Source organism: Erpetoichthys calabaricus, chromosome 13 (assembly GCF_900747795.2).
Source record: "Erpetoichthys calabaricus chromosome 13, fErpCal1.3, whole genome shotgun sequence".
Lineage (NCBI taxonomy): Eukaryota > Metazoa > Chordata > Cladistia > Polypteriformes > Polypteridae > Erpetoichthys > Erpetoichthys calabaricus.
The window spans coordinates 26058486-26073256 of NC_041406.2; the positions used below are offsets into that span (position 1 = coordinate 26058486).

Below are 14771 nucleotides of genomic sequence, written 5' to 3' on the forward strand. Positions count from 1 at the left end.
ATCTATTGCATACCCAACCTTCCCAGATGGGGTCTCTCTCTGAATTGCCTTTCCCAAGATTTCTTCCATTTTTTTCCCTGGAAGTTTTTTTGGGGAGGTTTTTTTGTTTTCCTAGTGAGTCTAGCTTGTTCAAACCCATTTAGACATTCCTTGTGTGATTTTGGGCTATACAAAAAATAAACTGTTGTTGTTTTGCTCAAGAATTAAAGACTGTTTTACCTAAAATTCTTCCTTAGTAACTGCCATACTTTTACTGTTAGGGGCCGAGGAGGGGTCCCATCACCCCAAGCAGGTGTGCCCCGTGGAGCTCCAGCCCCCAGAGGCTCTTTACCTGGTCGATTACCAGCAACCCGGACACGTGGTATTCCTGCTCCGAGAGCTCGAGGTGTGCCACCTCCAGTCGGATTCAGACATCCCCCACCTCCAGCCCATGAGACCTATGGAGAATATGTAAGTGTATGTTGATTCTGAGTCACTAAAAAAAGAAGAAAAATACAGCCAACTTTCAAAATTAAAAAGTGTTTGAAGCTTAAGCTCAAAATTTAACTATAGAAAGTAATATACAGTATTAATATATGGTAGTAATTACTTTTGGTCTGTTTTTATAACTTGTGTAATCTTATATGGTCACATGCTCTATGTTGGTGATTTTTAAGTTCAATAGATACTGTGCAAATGTAGTACACACATATTTGCTTCTCCACAAATTGGAGTAGGACAGTGCAAGTAAAATGTTTGTTTTTTTAAATGAATGCCAGTTGCAAACATGTACATGCATAAGCAAATACTTTAATATGTGAACCATTTGAGTCGATTCCAGCATGCACATTTCCAATGTCCAATTTCCTGATGACATATATGTTCCTGAAAGCCACATTACAGTTTATGCCCAACCTAAGCCAAAAGCAAAACTAAAATTCAAATACAGAACCCTTCTTAAGACGTGCTGTGCACATTGACCAGCAGGAAGCTTTTTTATTTGTCAAGAACACTAATTTATGTTTACTGGTTTTCATTCCTCCCCCTTCTTCATTAAAATGACAGAATTGTATTACACTGTTTTGTACAATCAGCCTGTATTGTTGTAGAATCAAACCACAATCAAGCCCAGGTTGTGCGTTTTGTACTGTGGTCACTGCTGGAGGTCAACTGTGAACCCAAGAAGTCTGGATTACATGGGCTCCTCAGAAGGAGCTTCTCTAAATTGTTAGCTAAAAGAGATCTCTGTTAACTGTTTGTGCAGAGACGGGCTGTATGCAATGTAAAACGGAGTGCTTCCTGATGACTTCAGCTGTGCTTTCTCTCTTACTCAGCCCCCACTGTACTGTACAACACCATCAACACTCCACTCATCCACCATGCAAATCCTGCCGACTGTGCCAAGTGTATTGTCATGGAATCACACAACGATTAATCCCAGGTTTTGCATTTTGCACTTTGGTAACTGCCAGTGATCAGTCACAAACCTGTGATGTTTGGCAGGAGTACCAGCATGTGTCATCAAGCTGCTGCAGCTGATTCAGAATTCATGTCTGGCATTCAATCAGCCAAGGCAAACAAATGTCACTTCACTTTTCACATCACTACATTGGCTTCCTGTCAAATCTTTGATACTTGCCTACAGAGTATGGACCGGGAGCTATATATTTGGAGGCACTTGTGAGTTCCTGTGTTCACTTCTTAGTTCTTCTGATTATCAGCATCTGGTGATACCATCTCTGTGTGTAAGCAAATCTCAATCCTAATTCTTCTCATGTGTAGCTACCAGCTAGTGGAGCAAGCTGCCCACCTCCATTCAAATTTCTGACTCAATAAGCATATGTAAGAAGCATTTGAAGAATTGTAATTAGCTTTCCTTTTGTTCTGAGCTCTTCATTTGTGGTGATCAATTTGTAACCTTGCAACACTGTAACACCTTGTCTCACACTTGTCTGATGTTTGCTCAATTATGCTGACCTCTTTTGCAAGTTGCAATGGATAAAAGTAACTGCTAAGCAAATAAATGTAAATGTCTGTTATGTCTAGTAAATGTTTATTACTAGGCCCCTCAGAATTATCTTTCCTAAAGCATTACCCTAAAGGTGGGACTTCCATTAACTGTGCTGGGATTGCCTTGTAAGCAATAGCAAAACCTGCTAGCTCTGTCTGCCTCACTCAGTCTCTACTTGTGTTATGCAGAGCCCTCATCACCACACCAGCCATAATCCTCTTTCGTCTCTAACCACTTCACCATTCTTTCATTGGCACTCTTGGGAGGATTTTAGAATTGAGCTGCAATCTAAGCCATTAGATTAGATGAATATTATTTTGGTAATTTTTACACTTCTGTTGACCTAAAAAAAACAGCCAAGAATGACAAATGCTATCATAATGAAACACAAATTTTTCAATACAGGCTTTTCACACATTACCTTCTATATTTCTCATCATATTCCACAGTTTGTTTCATGAGTTATCTCATTTTATTACACCAGATCTAAGAAATAAAAAAGCAACCTATGCCATTTATGTATATATATATTTTTTTTATTTTCATTTTGTAAGATGCACTAACTGCTAAAATATTCATTTGACTACTGTAAAATCTACAAGTATAACATTTTATCTGTGTTATTATCATTATTCACTGTGTTTATTTTTCACTGTATCTCTCACTACTCAGTAAAAAACAACAAAAAAAAAAGTTTTATTTTATCCATCCATCCATTATCCAACCCGCTATATCCTAACTACAGGGTCACGGGGGTCTGCTAGAGCCAATCCCAGACAACACAGGGAGCAAGGCAGGAAACAAACCCTGGGCAGGGCGCCCGCCCACTGCAGGGCATACACACAACCCAAGCACAATTTAGAATCGCCAATGCACCTAACCTGCACGTCTGTGGGACTGTGGGAGGAAACCGAAGCACCCGGAGGAAACCCACGCACACACGGGGAGAACATTGCAAACTCCACGCAGGGAGGACCCGGGAAGTGAACCCAGATCTCCTAACTGCAAGACAGCTCTACCACTGTGCCACCGTGACACCAAGTTTTATTTTATTTTATTTTTAGTCCTTATTTATTTATTTATTTCCATTTGTAATGTTAATTTAAAAATGAGAATTATCCAAACAGCTATTCTGGTTTTATTGAAAGACAATTCTTATAGTGTCTTCTAGGGGAATTTAAAAGAATAATCAAAAACAGACGGAAGCCACTGCACTTTCAAATTAAATTGCCCTAACCAAAACATTAGCTGAAGTTAAGTCTAAAGTCTTATCAAAGTTATTATTAAGTAAAGTTAGGAAGCCACATGTCCATTGTCTTCAACGCTGTATCGTGACTGTTATAAAGCTTCTTCAACTTATCTCTATCCTGTGAAACTTCCTCCAGGTATTGTCTTCATGCTCCTCTCTCTTGCTTCCTATATCTCCATATCTTTCTTGGCCTCCCTGCTCTTTTCCTTCCTACTGGAATCCATCTTTCCGCTCTTCTTGTTGTTCTTGTGTTGTTCATGTGTCATACATGGCCTACCCATCTTATCATTCTCAATATCATTCTCAGCTCCATCTGACTAGTCTCTTTTTCAAATCCTCATTACTGTTCTTGGCCATCTCGTTCCCATAATGCATCTCAAGCATCTTCAATCAAACACATCTGGTCTTCTCTTAATTGCTTGGTCAAATGTCCTACTTTCAGCTCCATACCAGGCCACCAGTACTACTAGAGCATTATAGACGTTTACTTATGCCCACAGTTTGATATCTCTGCACCACCAAAGTCCTCTTTATAAATTAACAAATACTGCTCATAACAAAGCTAATCTCTTCATCACATCAATCTCACCGCCATGTTACCCTAGAACTTGCTTCCCAGATATGTGAATTTTTGTACTCTTTCTAGCTGTTGACCCTTATTTTCCAATCCATTTCTTCTTGTTCACCAATCTCCACTCATTTTGTAGTGTTCGGCCTTTTGCTTTGTTTTCATTCACACAGCTTCAGTCCTTGTGGATTTGGTTTCTTGGTCTTGGTGATCTCCCACACGAATGACATTTGGCCTATCCTATGACTTTATTTCTTCCTTTCCCTGTTGTTGGTGCTGTGTCTTGCTCATTTCTGTAAATACCAGACTTTCACTCATCTCTGATGTCCATATCAGTCCACACTACTCTGTCTGTACTCTTTTGAAAGTAATTTCTGCCTGACTCCCAGCAAAAATAATTAACCTTTTTGACCCTTGTCCATGATTATACCATAAAAGAGCATTATAAAGGAAACAAAGTATTATCATGTATACACACTGAAAGGTAAATAGTACTCACAAAAAATGTTATTTAGATAGATCCTTTATTCTGTTTTCACCTTGCCATTGGATTTGCAAACTCAGCTAAGAGATTTTTTTTATTCTTAGCTGCTTGCCATGGCTTCCCTCCAACATGACCGTCTAGATCAACAAATACTTCATGGCTTGTGCTTTCTGCCAAACGTGATAGAGCTATGCTCCTCTCACTCTCTAGTCTTGTGGCTTGGCTTCTTTGCCACAGAAAGCAATGCTGTTTGGCTCATGCAGAGTGAGACACTCCAACTTTAAATTCATTGTTAAATATTAATGTAATTTATTGATTGCTGAATTGTTCTTTTAGATTACTGGCAATGCTAAATTGCAACAAAAAGCTTCCAAGTGCACCTCTCATACAGGGTGCTTGATGCAGACATTTGTTCTTAGAATTTCTTTATATTCCTGCCTGACGAGTCTTAGACAATTTTGAAAATGATTGTCTTTTTTTAAGTAACAAAATGATGATGGTTCTTACATTTCTATTGTGAAAAATTGCCAAGACCTCTGTATTTGTTGGTGTGCTGCTGTCGCAGATGAAATAATCCATCAGGCCACTTCATATACTGTGCTTTGTCATTGACGGAGAGAAAGGAAGGTTGGGGTCCCAATGGGTCACCCCATTTGCTTAAAACAAAAAAACAAAAAAACAAAATGAAAGTAATAGGTGCGTTTTAGCAAAGGATTAAAAATTGTCACGGCTTTAGCTGTTTTATCACAGGATCAGAGCTCTGTAAGATGATGCACTTATCTCCTGAATGATACACCACTTCTCAGGAGCGCCTCTCTTTTATAGCTCCCGGACTCAAAGGGGCATGGTCAGTTGTCCTCAGTGGATGTCTTCTTGGAGCTGTGGGTAATAAGAGGTACTAGCCAACCCGCAGCGTAGCATATGCCGCATAATTATTTATTGATGGGTGAACACTTCCTGAAAGACACAGTTGTCCAAATGGGGTGGGTTTGAGGATACAACTGTGAGTGAATGAAAAGATAGACCTCTGGAGAGAGCAACATACAATTGTCCGTGACTGAAAACTGGTTTTGGCAGATACAGGCATATCAAACTTTTTTAAGTTTGGCCCTGTGCCTTATTAATTGTCATTGCAAAGGCCAATCTAACAGGAAAATGTCTGCGTCTAAAAGTAAAAGGCAAATTTGAATCTGATGGGGTCAGGGATATCCTGGGAATAAGGACAGTTTGTGAGGTAGGAGCTGCGATAGTTTTACACTCCAGTACATTGCGGTGAATGCTGGAAACAGTCAGTCTAGTGCCATCACAGAGACTTCTTGCTGGCATGAGGTTTCTGAAAAGCATGACGACTGATCCTATTTTAATTTTGTGTTTATGCGAAGGCATGCCAGTGGGAGTAAGACTGTTATGATACTCTTTGGGGAATGAAACTTGATCTGCGGGATCGTCTGTGACAATGGAGTCAACGCTGGTGAAAGTTACTTCGTCAGTAGAGATAAGTTTCATTACTTGTTCATTAAGGTGTAGCGAGTTTTCGTTGGTGACGCTTAATATAGCTTGCGTGCTGAGTTGTTCCAGAGTGACAGTTGAGAAGTCGATGTCGCCATATAGTTGTTGAACGGAATCAGAAATAAAAGGAAAACAGTGTGAAGGTAATGGGCAGGCGGGGCTCTGTCTTGCATGTGTGGATGCAGGAGGAGGGCTAGAGTTGGCAGGCGGGGCTCTGTCTTGTGTGTGTGCGTATCCCATGGTTGGGCGACTTGGTGGATTATATATAGAAAAGCAGCCGGAACCGAAAAGAACAATGAAAAGTCAACGTGGCTCAGAGGTGCATGTGGACTGTAGCAGAGACGAAAGCGACTGAGGCAGTGTTTGGTGAGGTCTTGCGTGCTGGCACATGAGCATGCAGTGTGAATGCCTCGACAGTGAGGGTGGACGCAGAAGGAGGGTTAGAGTTGGCGGGCGGGGCTCTGTCGTGCATATCCCATGACATGGGAGGAGGGTTAGAGTTGGCGGATGTGGCTTTGTCGAGCGTATCCCATGGTCTTAGAGTTGGTGGGTGGGGCTTTGTGTGTTGGCGGGCGTGGCTCTGTCGTGCATATCCCATGGTCTCTGTCTTGCGTGCCATGGTCGGCTGCTTAGTGAATTGTTGGTGGGCGGGGCTCTGTGAGCTGGCGGGCGTGGCTCTGTCTTGCGTCTTGCCTGCCATGGTCGACTGCCTTAGTGAATTATATATATAGATACATGAGTTAGCGACAGCACCCTCTGATGTTCCAGAGTGGCAGCACATACCTCAGATGAGCCTGGAAGGTGACACTTGGACGCATATATATGATAGCTTATAGTACGTACAGTACACTGTTGTATATAATAAGTACTGTTTTTTGAATTCTAAGTCAGAGAATATTTAACACTGTATTTATATAAAACATTGTCTTTTAGAAACTATAGGTATCATACTCAGTTGGCCCTTGTGATTCGTGGGTATACAATTTCTGAATCCTCCTATTTGTGGGTTTGTCAACAATAATTAAATGGAAATTACTTTACTAGTTTTGAAATCTGAAAACTGCAGACGACATTCATAGGCTAGAAAATGTAATCAAAACTAAAAAGTTCTACGAGGTGAGAGACAAAAATAACTAAACTGGGTTTGGGGCTGTCCTGGAAAACTGATCGGCCGGTTGTGAATCATAGAACTATATCTCCTCATACACGCCTTCTCAAACTGCCGACCGGCTATGTGTATCCTGTGAATAGCCCAGTCAGTATTTGCACAATAATCGCTACACGAATTGCCACGATAATGTCGGATGAAAAAATCAAACAGCGAATCAACATTGCAAATTTTCTCTTTTTCCGTAAAGCAGTTTTTGACTGACAAAAACATTCCTGTCCTCGATCATCCTCCCTATTCACCTAATTTAGCTCCATGTGATTTTTTCTTATTCCCGAAAATCTAAAGTGACCTGAAGGGAACACGTTTTTTTTCAATGGGTGAAGTGAAGACAAAAACAGCAAGCCTGTTGAAGAGCCTCAAGCAAGAAGACTTCCAGCACTGTTTCAATCAATAGAAGATACGAATGGAGAGGTGTAGAGATCGAGGAGGGGGAGTATATAGAATGTGACAATGTTTAGAATGCTGTAATTCATCAATAAATATTATTTCTTACCAATCCGGTTATTTTTGTGTCTCACCTCGTATTAAGTCATGAACACATAAAATATGTTGAATATTAATCATTTTTATTGTTTACTACCATACATATACACACATTTATTTTAATAAGCTAGATTTTGTAAATGTAAATTTCACAAAAAAACTGCAGAACTTTGTCTCAGCAGCCAGTGTCACACATGTCAATTGCTTGTGTAGTACTTGTTCTGTTTCACATTTCTCTCGGCTTTTTGCATCTTATTTAGAGAAATAAACTTAGAATATAATCATAGGTCTAAAACATAGTACTAGTGCTTCTAGTGGTTCTGAAAGTGCTCTGAAGAGAAAGAAGAAAATTATGACCCTGAAAGAAAAGGTTGCATTATTGGATATGTTTTGTTCAGTGAAGTCAGCTGCTGGGGTTGCCGTGTACTAAGGTATATAAAGAAAAAGAGCAGGAAATCCATAAAGCCGTTGTAGTAGCTTTCCCATCAAGGAAAGTGGATATTAATGTTTCTTAAATTTACAGGTAGGCCCAGGTATACAGTATAAACCTGAGTTTTGTATTTTACTGTTTCCTAAATACAGTACTGTGTAATACTGTAATTGTGCTGTATGTGTATTGGCTCTTCCTCTGTGTGTGTTAGCTTACATTTTAGAACATATTCTTCAGATTTTTAGTTTGTTATTATAAGTTATTGAGTACGGATAGAAGGGCAAAATAGGATATTTTGTCCACATCAAATTAAATCTACATCACAAGAAAGTGAAGAGGCCTGAATACTTTCTGAATCCACAAATCAAACAGTGTGATATTGAAATGTACAAAGATAATCAATGTTGTGATTTAAACAGGATTGTAGCCCTGACTTAAGTTTATTCTTTGTTTATTTATTGGTTTTCTTATTTTTTCAAATATTATTTGACCCTTAATGTTGTTGATTTGGGATGTTTTTTAATGTGACTTTTTGAATTATTTAAATTGTGTTTTTCTTTAATTATGTTTTATTTCATTACTGTATTATGCTCTTTGTGTTTTGTGGGTGGAACAGCTAGAGGCCACCCTGACTTCACGGCTGAAGGTCTGCACTCAGCCTTATATATTGTGAGGTTACGGTTATCCTTCAGTAGCTCATTGATGTTCTAAGAGTACATTTTGTTAACACTGGGTTTTCTGAAATTTGCTTCTGTTTTTGAGGTTTATGTTTGTATTGCATTTGGGATTTGTTTGCTCTGTAAAACCCTTTAGGCAAATCCTCTCTTGCCTCTCACCATTTTGTACTTCTTTCTTATCTTTAAAATATCCTTATTTATAAAGAGTCTGTTTTGGCCTTGTCCTTCTAAGCCAGATTTATTTTTTTATGTTTTTTTTTCTCCATTTTTAAAACAGTTTTGACGTTTGAAGGTATTTTGGAACTTTAAAAACTTTTACTCTATTTTTGGGGGATGAACAAGTCAAAACCCACCAAAGGAGTTTGGGGTCATGTTATCTCTGGTGAGGCCTATATCTGGGCAAGCTGGAGTAGTTCTTTGTCTGATTTATTGGTCTTTTATGAAACTCTACACCCTTTCTCTTTTTGGAGTGCATTCAAATCATAATAAAATTAACCCCTCACAGAACACAAGGAATGGAAGAACATTTAAAAGGTGCAGTACTTTAATAATAAACAATAAACAAACAAATCAATATTAAGATATGAAAAATGCTTCAAAATAACAACAAAAAGGAGAGTAAACCTTAGTTGTAATACTGTACTATGATCCGAGGTTTGCATCTTTAATCTTGGATGTGTTCATGTTGTATGTGTTATGAATTAGTTTCTGTTCTTACTTTTTTCAGTCTTTTCTGGACCAGTTTCGGAGATCTGAAAGTCATGTTGGTTTCCTTGTTTAATAGTGTTCTATTATTATTCTACTATTTTGATGTGATTTGGCTGCATGCGACAGTCCGGATTGACCTCCCGCTACCAGGTCCTTCTGGGATCCTCTTGAAACCACCACTGCCAATAAAGTACACAAGGTATGAGCCAGGCAAATGAGGACACACGCATAGCAAGGGGTAGGTGCAAAGGTGTATATTGCCTTTTTTAAACTTCTAAAACAGATCAGTCCCCAGTGCTTCCCTTTAAAACCAATGTCTCTCTGGCTTTTCCTATTAGGATATTTCAGTCCAGACAGACGTCAACAAACAGGCTACCCATCCTATTTCTTTTCTTAGGGCACCACCATGCCTTCACCCCTTCAACTTCCAGGACTTACACAGGGAGTCCTCTCTTGTATTATGGGTGCTCCTGTTCCCTGGCTGCTCAGCAGGAGAAACCTTCAGCCCTCTCTTGAGCGCTGGCCACAAGTTTCCTTCCCTGGAGCTCCATTCCTTCTGCCTGCTTCTTTTCTGTCACACTGGCTGCCTCCTGATCCTGCCCTTCTCCCTCCCGTCTTTCAGCCTCTGCTCTTTTCTTTTTATTTTGGATCTTTTTTCTCTGCTTCTTTGTTTTTTTCCCTTCTGTTCCATGCAGGCTCCTTTATTCTCTGCTGTCTAATTAGGTTCAGGTGTGAGGAGCTACTCCCCCCACAGCATACCTGACTGATCTGCCAGCGTCCGCACATGTATACGGCATGGTCAGCCAGTTCCCTAATTAATCGTGAAGCGAAACACACTCATGCACCACCGGACTCGCTTGGAGCCTGAACATTCATGGGGCGCAATTATTTATTTAATGTTGACCACCTATTGTTAAACCACAGACCCACCATTTTCTTTTTCATCATTACGTCCACATTGTTTGGGGTGTGTCCTCTGAGGTTGTGGTTTTTAAAATATGACGTGACAAGTTTAAAAGGTCAGCCAAGAGATCTTTTCCTTATCTGAACTGCAGTTTACAAGGCAATTTTTGAAATCACTTTCTACAATCTTTTTTTGATTAAAATTTCATCTGATTTTTGACTTTTGCACAGGTTATTTTTGACTGCTTTATTTGGGAAAATTGTTTGGTATCTTTGACCTCCAGATTTTGACCTTTTTCTGTCTGGACCCATCTGTCTCCTGGTGGCCTCTTAAGTCCTCGTCAGTGAGCTGATATAAAAATCTGAAGAGATATGCGTGTGTGTTGTAATGATCTGTCAAAAATATTATTCTGCCCACATGCATCCTGTAGTCTCTGCATCATTTCAACTATAAAAGGCCCTCTGGTGGTTAAAGAAGATAAGCAAATTAGCACAACAAATGCAGATTCTCAGAGGTTTGTTGAATCCATGGTTTTCTGGCGATTCCACTGTCTACACTATTATATTTTAAAAGACACACCAAAGGTATTTTTGATGTGTTAGCATAAACTGTCTTCTTGTTTCTCATTGTCTTTCAAGGTTTTATGTTAATGCCTGTTATTTTTAAAATAAAGCACTTACAATTATTTACTACTACTGGTTGCACCCTAATACATTTTGGTAGGTGGTTTATTGGTTATAAGTATTACTCAGATTTGCAATATTAAACTCATAAACACTTGATTTAATTGTGAATAGTTATTTTTATTTACATTCAGGAACACAATAAAAAGTTTCCATCACTTCATGTTTAAGTACAAATTGAAAAGAAATGTAACTAAAATGTAACAAATGACACAGTTTATACAAGTATACAATGTTGTTCTAAATCAATTTAATCTGAAAATATTTAGTCAATCTAATATTATAAAACATATCTCTCTATTATAAAATACAACTTGGGACAAGAGTTTTTTCCCACGATAAGATGTGATCTTTTAAAGAGAGATCTTTTGAAGAAAGACAGAGAGACACTTTCACGTTCTGCGAGACGGGCAAGTCACTTCATACTTACAACCTTTGGAAACAAGTCCCGTGATACACATGAAGAGCAGGTTAGAGATAATGGAAGTAGGAAAATTCGAAAGTCTCAAAAAATGAGAGTAAATATCACATTAGCGCAAGCAAATGGAAAATATTACTCGGTGAAATAACAGAACAGCAAAAAGAGATCAAATAGTGTTTGAGGATGTCTAGGGGAGAAGAGAGACAAGGCAGTGACTTTAAAATGTTTGAAGTGCTGCACGAAATGCAGATCACGCGACACTGGAGCAGCAGCAAGCCAGCAGCTGATTGAGCAAAGAGGAGGTAAAAAAACAACTGTTATTTGTTTTCCATTGTATCACCATTTAAGAGGGGTTTCAGAGGAGCGAACACATCTCCTTGGAGTGCGTTCAGCCTCCCTCTTCACTACAGCGCGTAGCCATAGAATAAAGATAGCATTAGCAGAAACAACCGGAAAATATTACTCGGTGAAATAATAGAACAGCGAAAAGAAATCGAATAGTGTTTGAGGATATCTGGAGGAGAAGAGAGACAAGGCAGTGACTTTAAAACGTTTGAAGTGACGCACGAAATGCAGTAGCAAGCCAGCAGCTGATCGAGGAAAGAGAAGGTAAAAAAAACAACTTATTTGATTCCCATTGTATCACCATTAAAGAGAGGTTTTGGAGGAGCGACCGCGGCTCCTTGGGGTGTATTCAGACCCCCTCTTCACAACAGTGCGTAGCGCTGTCAGAAGAGGAGGGGGTGGGGGAGGGGGAGGCGAGTAAAGTGCAGATCACACGGCACGGCAACAGCAGCAAGCCAGCACTTGATTGAGCAAAGAGGAGGTAAACAAAAAGGAATTTGTTTCCCATTGTATCACCGTTTAAGAGACGTTTCAGAGTAGTGGCTGCATGTCTTTGGGGTGCGTACAACCCCCCTTTTTCACAAAAGTGTGTAGTGCTTGGTGGGGGGGAGGGGTTGGCGAGCGAAGTGAGCTGGGGGCAAAGCCCCCTATTGTAAAAAAAAAAAAAATAACACATGTTCATTGACCTATGTAACTTGGAGAGGAGAGGAAATCTGACGTTTACTTCCGGTACTGAAAATCCTAAAATTCTGTTAGCGTATCATTGTGAAATGTGGGTTTTTCTGTACTTTTCTAATGCCGGTATATTTGCACAGCCCTATCATCACACCCTCAAGTTCTGCATAGCAAATTAGGTTTCTAATATCAGGACCAGCAAACATGCTCTGTGTCAGTTTAACCTTGGATGCTTCCAGAAACTTTCATCATAAATTCATAAGGCGGGCTGCACCTCTTGGTAGGGCTTTAACAGACTACTTCATTAAATCAAGCTTAATGTGAAGCAGTGGTAGCGGCACTTTATCTGGATCAACCAGGTTTGGTCTCATGATGTGTTTGGCACCGAGCTCTAGCTTTTTTCTAGCTGGCCATTCCTTCTGAAGCCAATGTCAATTCTCAGCTCTGCTATCCCACTCATTGTAAGAAAGGGTGGGCTTCACATACTGCTACCTGGTACTATCACTCAAGACTGTGCTCAAGTCTCTATACTAAACGTATGATTGAATACAATATACAGTCTTTACACATAGATTTTAGAAAATTAGAAAATGTTACATTCAAACAAGGTTTCTTTAAAATAAAATTGATATTTAATTAATTATATTTCTAAAACTACTGAAACATCTAATGTATTTTGTTAAAAAAATGTTATGTGATGGAGAACAATGGTGTTATTTTTTTAATTCAGTGCCCAAATATATATAAAAATCAAATAATCAAAACAATTTTTATACTGTATACCTGTGATCTGCAGCCCACACATCCAATGTGTGAATACAGATTACTGTCAGAAGTGCTGAGAGGCAATTAGTGATATCTGACACTTTAAGTTCTTATAATTGTTCCAAAATGTATTAGCTTACCTACAAAAATGAATATAGATAAGACAGTGAGTATCATACTGAAAAGAAATTATAATCACTTCTTTAATACGTAACAGAGCTGTTACTGTATCCTTTAAATCCTGGAAAACTATATTGCAGTTAATTATTGCAAAGAAGCCCTTTCTCTATTAGATCCATACTTTTGGGTTGCCTAGGCAAGCAGTCAATTGACAACTGCTATCATCAACACAATAAATTAATTAGTCCCTGCAAAGTGATGCCCCACAGCTCTTTGACTCACAGGTGTGCCTGGGCACCATTTACTTTAAAGTTAATCACACTTCAATGCATCTTGCTAAATCACATAGGCAGAGTGCAGATGGGTACTATTTACATGAGCCTTTGACAACAATCACTGCAGGATGATTCACAGAGTAATTCCAACATCTGTAGGGGTCTCTGTATTTAAATTAATGACAAGTGGGTCGATTTCCATCTTCTTTAACTGCATTAATTTCTTACTTTATACATTTTTGCTTGACTGCTGTTGTACACATTTATTTGACTTCTGAAGTAAATGATCTTCAGTAGATGACTGATTGGAAAAATTAGAAATCGAAACATTTATTTGTCTAATACACATCCATAAAGCTTAAGAAAGATAAAAATAGCTTCTGTGGAGGTGCTATTTATTTGACACCCATTCCCATAGCTCTTTGGGGCAGTGAGCCATACATTTTGGATTAACAAGCTAAGTGTGTGCCAGTGATGCAAAATAATTCACTACTGAAAAGCAACAATATAAATAGACTTGTAGTCCCTGGTGGTTTTGCCACGATAATAGGAAATAATAAAAGGGCATCTAGGTGTGACATTTCAGTTGTCATTGCTGGCTACAGTACAAATAATTGTTGAATATGTTCTCTGTAAATCAAAGCATATTTTCGCAATCCTTAATGGCTTATTGACGTACAGATAATAAATCATTTGTATAATATGTAAAGTTAGAACAATTCATTCTGGCAGCTACTTTATAATGGATTAGCTGGACTATTATAAAAAATGTGTATTGCTAGCATGTATTCATGATGATCACACAGTAGGCTGCTGAAACTCTCTACATTAAAAATAAGGAACATTTTAAAAATACCTTTGTGAAGTTTGCACATCCTGTTTGTTTTTCTGATAGCTTCATCCTGTAGACCCGAGGTCACCAATAGGCGGACCCAGGTCTGAAACAGGACTCAGAAGCGGCTCTATACGGACCCAGACCTATTATTATATTTTGATACATCATTTCTATTTTAATCTGCACAACTTTTCTCGCATTCACTGTATTTTTTTTTTTTTTTTACATTTTATCTTTGTCTTTATGGCAGTCAATGTACAGTATGTACACAGGAAATGCACACACCAATCGTGTGCATTGTAACTCATTCCACGTGACACCTATTCAGGCCAGTCAAATCATTTATTCAGAGCAATGTTGTGAGTTGGTCAAGTGGAATATTTGTGTGTGAAAATACACACGAAAAATACACAGAGAGAGACACACAAATGCCCAAAGAAGTGAGATCAAGGGAAAACAGACACTCTAAATGAGGAAAA

At 38.9% G+C, this 14771-nt stretch overlaps 1 protein-coding gene across 1 annotated transcript in view; it reads left to right on the forward strand.

Annotated features, from left to right (window-relative positions):
- Positions 1–14771, forward strand: part of khdrbs3 (KH domain containing, RNA binding, signal transduction associated 3) — a 541731-nt gene that overhangs the window by 379034 nt on the left and 147926 nt on the right. Inside the window, exon 6 of the mRNA XM_051936013.1 lies at positions 261–450. Within this exon, the coding sequence (XP_051791973.1) occupies positions 261–450 (190 nt within the window). The remainder of the gene's footprint in view (positions 1–260; positions 451–14771) is intronic.